The following is an 8883-nucleotide window of genomic DNA, read 5'->3' as shown; positions in this document are numbered from 1 at the left end:
TGACTATAGTGTCGTTAGGGCCATTCCCAAAAGGGGAGGGGGCGTTATCAGTAGAATTGGAATTGTAAATGGGCTGATCCAACAATGTCACGCTCATAACTGTGCCTGACCTGCACCAGGGAGCTGCTGCTTTTTCTTTCCTAATACTTACTATTGTCATTTTCCTCTACTTCTTTTGTATGTTTGTCACACTATTGTAGCCCGCTGTTTCCAGGGTGCCTTGATATAGTGATAGTCGAAGCGGACTTTGTGCTGTTGAAGCTGGAGAGGTGAGCAGAGTAAGTCTGATTCTCTGTAACGACTCCTCTGTTGACATCCACCCCTTGGCGCTCATATGACCTTGTTTTACGGCGCTCGCAACTGTATAAACCTCATGCAGTTGCGAGCGCCGTAAAACATCTACTAAAACAAATCTAAGTGTTTTACGACGCTCCAAACTGCATAATGAGGTCACATGAGCGCGGGGAACACTCAAAGCATTTAGTGCAGTTTGGTCGGAATTAATTTTGAATTTTGCCCCGGTGGCAGCCGAAGCCTACTCCTATCGAATTTAGGACCACCAAGGAAACTTTAACTTGCACAACTGGCTCTCAGGATCTCCAACAAGAGCCTGAGAGGCAAGATGTTAGAATTTACCTATCCCAAGATAAGATAAGATACGTGTAATACTTTATTGTCCCAGACGGAAATTATTTTTGGCTGTAGAGGACCGTAAAAACACAAGCAGGTATTCTTTTAAATAATTAAATTATATATTACTCTCATTAAAATTCAATATGAAAAGAGAAGTAAAGCTGACAAAATGCACATATCACACCAGATGCATCATTCAACCACATGCAGGAATTTAAATACAAGACCTTAGGAGTTATAGAGATTCATACTCGAAAGAGCAATATTCTTCACATTGATGCTTATTCTGACAATAGCCCTATGCTAGATGGTAAAAAACGTTCTTTGTTTCAGAGGAACATATCTGCCGCTGCGTGCTCTTACAATTTGCGTGGAAAAAGGGTGTGATAGGTCGTTTATAATACTTTTATCTTTTTTTATACATGTGGTGTTCTACATTTCATCAATTCTAGTAAAATCATATCCAGGGATCTTTCGTAATGGTTCTATCGAAGTTTTCTTTATCTTTCACCCCACAATTCCCTGCCCAGCAGCAAATACAAAATAATAGCACGCTTTCAATCGTTGGATGGTATAAAAGGGTCTTAATCTTATTATCGACACGAAGACTTCTTAATTTCCATAAAAAAAAGAATCATTCTTTGATTTACCTTTTATGCACAAGGGCAGCGTGGAGATGCCAGTCAAGCTTGTTATCAATTGTTATTTCAAGATACAGGTACTTTTAAGAACTTACCACCTCCACCTCCTCATAAGGGGTGTGACTGAAAAATAGCAGTAGGAGGGAGCCAAGGAGTAGCAGTAGAAAGGCAGCAGAAAGAGTCAGGAGCCCAGAGGAGGGGGCCAAACGGGGGGGGGGGGGGGACAGAAAGTGGAGAGAAAAAAACAGACGGTAGAGCAGGAAAGGTGAAATGATCTCTTTTTAAAGAAGAAACTTTTCCGTCGTTGTCAGGTTTCGAACCCCGGTCCTGTTGAAAGAGAGGTGAACACCGGACCTCTAGACCAGAGGAGCCCCCAAGGCAGAAGCATACCATGGTGAACTATTTGATCTTGATCTTTTAGAAGCAGCCAAGATGTCTAGTCTGGATAGCAAAATAGGCCTATTTATTCGGCTCTGAACTAATAGTTTGTCTTACATGCGCTCATTGACGTACATATTATCTACAGCACAAGTACCAGAACGTTTTCCTTTTTTTAAAAACCCAACCAAATAGGAGCTAGTGCTACCTGTACAGGTTTGGCCTCTGGCTCACATACTGTGACATACTGAAGCTTTTTCGTTAGGGCTAAATAATACATGTATACATGTAGTCAGTTATCCAAGCATTACCCATCTGCTGTGTTGCTTCACATACGCTATAACAACTAGTATAATCTCCTTGGCATAAAAGAATGGCATATTTCTTCTCCAGGCCTATTACTTTTCCGTTTGGCCACTTCTCTAGTGGGTGGTTGGCGGGTGCTCTGGTGTGGTTTGCTTCTTCTTTCCTATAAAAAAATATATCGTCCTTATCTCCCCTCCTTCTTTTTTATGTTTGTTACTCTCTTGTAACACCTCTAATCTTCTGGCGCTCATATGACCTTATGCAGTTGCGAGCGCCGTAAAACCTCTACTAAAACTAAACACTTCTCTAATTTCTATTTTTTTGGAGCCAGGATTCAATCTAGGAAAAAGTGAAAATATTTTAAAAAACCCAAAGAGAGCGTATTTCAAAATGATTTTCCTGATTTCAAAAGCTTTTGGCCTATACATCATCATTACAACACTTTTTATTTCTGCAAATACGTAAATCGGTAACATGATATTGTCATCGATTTGAGCTGAGTAGACATTGGCTTTTGAAGTGTATGAAGTCTAACAGCCACGTTCTGGCAATACTTGTTGCTCCCGTTTTCCATTTTATCCTGAGCAACTGAACAATCTGTGTATTTGAAATTCGTTTTATTTTAATGCGTACTCGATACTTCTCTTTGCTCTTTGCACTGGGGGCAAAAAATTGCTGACGACAATACCCACCCTGGAGAGCTTTTTTTCCGCGATAAACTGAACGTTCTGAGAAAGTGGCAGGACCCTTCTGCTATAAAGGCTTCTTGTAGAGAGGGCGAATAAGAGCCCGGAGCAGGGCTTACCATAGAAAATGTGGTTCCTCTATAATTAAAATGACCTAGAACTGTATTGAAATTTGTATTTGGAAATACGTTTTATTGATGCTGGTCAAAAGAAAGAAACCTTCGTTTCCGGAAGTAATCTGTTCGGTGAAGGTGTTAACATACTACAGTGACACTGGAGCTTTCATCAGGGCTCTGCACTACATTATTGTACTTTTACTCTTGAACATGTTTTCGCTTTTTCAATAGTTGTGAGGCAGCGTGGTGGAATCAGGCTCTCGTCAATTTTTGGGCATGTGGAGTTATTGGTATCATCTTAAAGCTTGTTCACTTATCTTTATTTGGATGAAAACAATATCCATTTATCTTGAATACACGCTGAGATATTTTCGAATGAAGGAGGTGGGGGTCACCTGTTTTCAGAAGTAAAATTAGTGAGAAAATGGCCACCAAAGATTAGCTATTTCCTTAGCTTAAGAGTTCGTGGTAACTGAAAATTTACATTATGTTGTGCCTTAAATCAACGTTTTGCAAAAAAATCGACACAGAAATGAGTTCTTTAATGGGCATGAAAGGTGTTGAGCCAAAAATCAAAACTTTGATAAAAATTCACAAACCTGCGAAAAAATGCAAGTTTCTTCACTTTGATTATTTTGACGAGAGCCTGATTCCACCACGCTGCCTCACAATTTTATTGTCTTCCCCAAAGTGCATCTCAGTCTCACTCAACGAAACTTGCAAGACATTCAAGGGGAATAAAAGGAGGGGGGGAAGGTAGTTGCAAATTGGGCTTTACTTCTTTTGATACCTTATGATATTATGTCTGTGTGTCTGTTGTCTTGGAGTGCGAGGTGGAACAGGGTGGTGGCAATCCTGTCTCTATAAAATACCTCATGTGCTCAGTAAAGAGACTGTCAGGCGAGAGGTAGGCGCCGAAACCTGCCACCTGCCGCCACTGCCTTGTGGGTTAGTCCTTTTGGACAAAGGCTAGTGGAGTAAACCGTACACAAATCTAGCAGAAGGCAAGGGAAAACCACTGCTGTATTCTTTCCCTAGAACATTATGGATCATAACACTTCAATAAACAAAGATTGGAAAGAGAGGCAGAGGCAGAGGCAGAGGCAGAGGCAGACAGAGGGAAAAAATACAGGACAAGACGACGACATGGTTGGGAGCAGCAAGAACAACAGACACCATTGCTGTAGCGCAGGACAGGGTGAAGTGGAGGTCCATGATCGCCTACGCCAGTCGGCAAGGCACCGGATGATGATGTCTGTTTTCAAGTTTCCTTCTTCTTTTTTAGTTTTCGTAAGAGTTTTACGGCACTTGCAACACAATAAGGTCATATAAGTGCCGAAGATTAGAGGCGTTACAAGAGAGTAACAAACACAAAAAAGAAGGAGGGGAGATAAAGACGATAGATGTTTGATAGGAAAGAAGGAGCAAACCACACCAGAGCACCCGCCAACCACCCACTTTCCTTCTTCACAAACGGATCGTCATAGTAATAATTAATAGTGATGCACATGTCTGAATATAAAAGTACAAACTAGTATACAAGAGGGAAAGATCGTTCTGAACAAAAAGGAGAGAAAAGATCAGGGACGATGCCGATGTATTAGAATGTTGTAACGAACGCAGAGGAGCAACGTATACGTGCAACAGTTGTAACTGAGAAATCGTTATGAAAAAATTAAGTCGGGTACAGACTTTTATTTCCATTTTTATTCATTTGGTTTCCTGCTATTTTTAACAGATTTTTTTTTTTTTGGGGGGGGGGGGAAGAGAGGAGTCACTATTCGACTTGTTTATCTTAAAACGGTGTTGTTACCCTGCAAACAGAAATGTATTAAGGTTTTATTTCAAGGTCTGCTCACTGTGAGCATTGTCTTTTGTTGTATTCTTCTTTTTACCCTATTTTTTTTTTCTTGTTTGCTTTGTTGTTTGGTTGTTTGTTTGTTTTTTGTTGCTTTTTTAAATCAAACATTCGTGTAGGGGACATTTAATAATATTATTATATACTGACCCGCATAAATAACGCGAAAAAGTAACACCATGTGTAGAAAACAAAACTGAGTATTTTCGTGAGTTGTTTTCATTTGTCTCTATTCGCAATGTGTTCTTGTTATTGGATTGGCTCCATTTAAAAAACACAACATGCTCATTGGCCGCTCATTATGCATCAAACAATACAACAAAGTAACCCTCTCAGTGGTATGCAATTAAAACGTGAATTGAGTCGTGAATTCTTGCTCACATGTTAAATTGGTCTGGGATTGAGTGTTACAAAGTACGACCAGAGAGTTTTTGGTACGGGAAAATCGAGAAAGAGCTATTGGATGTCTGCAAGCCGGCACGAGCCCTCAGCAAGTGACTACAGTCCTACGAGTGCATGCCAGCAGCAGCACTATCTACCGCCCGTAAAACAGATTCCAGGCAACCAACTCCACGAGAGATCTCCAAAGAAGCAGAAGACCTCAGCTGACAACAGCTGCCTAAGACCGCTTCGTCGTGCGTCAGCATCGCCGAGATCCACGGTTGTCTGCCTCCGAGACAGCCCAGAACACCATAGGAACGCACGATAGAGTCGTGAGTGACCGCACCATACGCCGCCGACTTGTGGCCAGGGGCTGCATTGTCGTGGTCCGGAGCAGAGAGCATCCCTGAACGTCCATCATCGACGAGCTTGTCTCCAGTGGGCTCAGAACCCCGTTAACTGGCCTCATCGACAGTGGCATTGTGTGATCTTCAGTGACGAGAGTCGCTTCTGCATCGATTCTGACAATAGACGGGTCCGAATTTGGCCCTCTCCGGACAACGCTACTCTGACGAGAACATCTGGGAGAGAGACCCGTGGGTGAGGTCAAAGCGTGATGATATGGGGCGCAATCGGTATCAGTCAAAGACTGGGTTCCATAATATTCCAACATTTAGGACCTGGATGTGACAACGGAATGACGGCGCAGGGCTACATCAATCAAGTCCTGCAGCCCCATGTTGCTCCATTTTTCCAGCGACATCAAAACCATCTCTTTCAGCAGGATATGCCCGGCCTCATACAGCACGTGCTACCCAGCAGTTCCTGGTACAAAACAACATGCCCACCATGCCTAACCAACCCCGATCACCAGATGTGAACCCAATAGAACACCTTTGGGATCCTTCAGAGGCGTCTCAATCAACTCCAGCCCAGACCCCGGACAGCTGTACTACTGGGTGCTGCTATTTTTCAGGAGCGGGTGCAGGTCCCCGACTGCCAAATCAATCGCTTGGTCCACTCTATGTACCCCCCGAGGCACTGGTGTCATCAACGCTAATGGGGGCCATACTGGATACTGACTGGAACTAAAGCCCCAAGGTCAAGGTCATTGATGCCGAATAACAAAATCTGCCCCTAAGCAAACCCCCAACTCTCAAGCAATGTTTTGTGCAAACTGAGACACCTCAAACCTGTTTCTCTTAATACAAATATTGCTTCAATTTACTCTCCTCTTCTTGTGTCATGCGACTTCGCATTACTTTTGCCGGCGAGTATATCTTTAAAAATGTTGTTATTATGTGTCACAAACCTTATATTGTGATTCTATTCATAAGGTTGGTGTTTTTTGCACAGTATCGAGCAACATCTATTGTTCAATCACTGCTGTTGGACGAAACTAAATCCAGTGTTGTCACTTTTCTATCCATTTTCCATATTCTACTGTTTCATAGACTCATTTTAGGAGGAGTTATATGAGGATTCCTGTTCAGTTATGATGACCTCGGACTTTGAGGGTTCAGCTTTGACACTATTGCCTCCATCGCTGTTCTTGTCCACCTCTCGTGTATCTGAGTGGAAACTACAGCTAACCGTCCTACTACAGCGTCGACTTGGCGTGAAGTCTAAGCGGCTGGGCTGTATCCACGAGAACGCCCTATAAATAGATCTGCGGGGGGAGAAGCCGCGAACATTTCCCCTAACAGAACGACAACCGAGAAGGCGTTTGAAAGCAGCTCGGAATTTAGAGTTGGAAGTCCCATAAATGATGGGATTGACGCAAGAATTGAAATAGCCAAGCCATATGGTCACCATGAAATATTCCAATGGGATGAGGTGCTCATCTATTGCAGCAATTGGGTTGATGATGAAGAAGGGCAGCCAGCACGCCAGGAAAGTTCCTGTGATGATCGTGAGAGTCCGGGCTGCTTTACTGCCACGCACTCCACATTTCCGGTTGAAGCTAGTCCTTTGACTTCTGGGCTGTTGTACACCGCCATTCACTTGGGGTTTGATGCTGTTTATCCGGTGCCGATGTTTACGGGCAATTAAAAACAGGCGGAAGTAGTTCGTGAGCATTATTGTGCACGGGATATAAAAACAAATAAAGGAATAGATAACCGAGCAGGTGAAGTGTACATCGAAAAGACACTCGGGTTTTGTGTTCAGTTTTTGCACGGCTCCCGAACTTTGATTTGAAGTGGGCGAAAACGTCTGTGCTTCAGCAGCTTTTTTCTTGACTCGGTCTTTGTCCGAACCGCTACCTTTGAAATTGGCTTTGATTTCTTCCACTGATCGCTCATGCCATTCCAGAAATATTGGTACAAAAGACCCGACAAATGAACAAATCCACAAACAAGCAATTATCAAAAGAGCCCGAGTAGTAGTCATGAACTCCTCATAATGAAGTGGCTTCTGTACTTGCTTCAAGCGATCGTAGCTAATGGCACAGATACTGAAGATGGACGCAGTTTCGCACATCACGTCTGCAGACATCCAGATGAAGCAGACGGTTTCTCCAAACAACCAGTAACCGTACAGGTCGTTGACTAAGGCAAACGTCATGACCAGGAGAGCGAGCAGTAAGTCGGCAACTGCCAGGGACACGATAAAAAAGTTGCTTCTGCTGTGGGAGAGAATAGGCTCTGTGAAAATTGCCAAGCACACAAGAACATTTCCTACCATTGCCACAGTAATGATCAACGACCCGACGATACCAATCAAGACGGGCCCGTGCGAAAAAAACAAGTGGTGCTGTTCATCGTATGCAGGAGGAGCCCACACAACATTTTCTGGATGAGGCACCTCGTGTGTTAATGTGGTCAAAGATTCCATAGTGAAGACTTGAAAATTAGCAAAGATCAGTCACCGTCATTTGCACAGCTCTCTTCTCCTGGGTGGAAAGAGAAAATAGAATTATGAAAATCTCAGATCAAGACCGCCGCATCTGTGTTCTTTCCTATCTTGTACTTGAAAAGGTAAAGCTTTTATGTCATAAAATCATGGGCACAAACGGGGAACAAACTGTGATTCAGTCGTAATCCATTTTGGGCTGGTAATAGACGAAATATTGTAACTTAGTAAACTTCATTTCTGAGGATTTTGAGCGCAGTACGGGTTAAAAACATGGTAACAGTTATCCAATTCTATCTCTTTTCAACGTCTCCATTAGCCTTACCGATTTTTTGGTGAAATGTGGCTTTACTGTGATTCACCCTAGTCTATAAACTAACAGCTACCCCGTAGAAAGCATCGGAGATAACCGACTCAAGATGAGGAAGAGATGTGCACCAAACCTCTCTCTCTCTCTGCGAAACTCTAAAGCTTTTCACGACCAACCACTGCCATGCCAAAGAAATTCTAAGACAGGCAAGAGTAGAAAATTATAAAAGGAATGTGGGGTTACTATAACTAATACTCACAAAACAAACACCGGAACAAGAGTATATTCAAAACGTTTCGTATTAGAAAATGAAGAGCTCACAACAATAATGTTAGCATCCATTTGTTTGAATTCTTCTGAGCGGAAGTCCTTTGTCCACCATTTTGGCCTATGTCGTGCACTTCGTCATCATTTTGGTCTATTGCATACCATTCTCTAAAATCAATTAAAGCGAAGCACGAGAAAAAAAAGGAAACAATATAGGCTTTTAACAAACACGGTGTAAGAATAATATAGTTTTAGTAAAGTTTTACGGCGGTCGCAACTGAATAAGGTAATGTGAGCGCCAAGGGGTGGATGTCAACAGAGAAGTTCGAACGGGGAATCAGGCTTAGATCTACTCTGCTCACCTCTCTAGCCTCAACAGCACAAAGTCTGCTTCGACTATCAAGGCACCCCGGAAGTAGCAGTTCAGAAGAGAGTGACAAACATGCAAAAGAAG

General features: G+C 42.7%; 1 protein-coding gene across 1 annotated transcript; it reads right to left on the bottom strand.

Moving 5' to 3' along the window:
- Nucleotides 1-4513: 4513 nt before the first annotated feature.
- On the bottom strand, nt 4514-8154 carry LOC101851213 (5-hydroxytryptamine receptor 1-like). The gene has a single exon (XM_005105244.3). The coding sequence runs from the start codon at nt 7832-7834 to the stop codon at nt 6461-6463; it is 1374 nt and encodes a 457-aa protein (XP_005105301.1). The 5' UTR covers nt 7835-8154; the 3' UTR covers nt 4514-6460.
- Nucleotides 8155-8883: the final 729 nt, after the last annotated feature.

The sequence above is a fragment of the Aplysia californica genome, unplaced genomic scaffold (genome assembly GCF_000002075.1).
Source record: "Aplysia californica isolate F4 #8 unplaced genomic scaffold, AplCal3.0 scaffold00460, whole genome shotgun sequence".
Taxonomy (NCBI): Eukaryota; Metazoa; Mollusca; class Gastropoda; order Aplysiida; family Aplysiidae; genus Aplysia; species Aplysia californica.
Note: the sequence above shows the minus strand (reverse complement) of the source record. Positions and strands in the feature narration are given on the sequence as shown.

Coding starts and splice junctions, on each gene's coding strand:
- LOC101851213 (XM_005105244.3), bottom strand. CDS start 7,834: ATGGAATCTTTGACCACATTAACACACGAGGTGCCTCATCCAGAAAAT.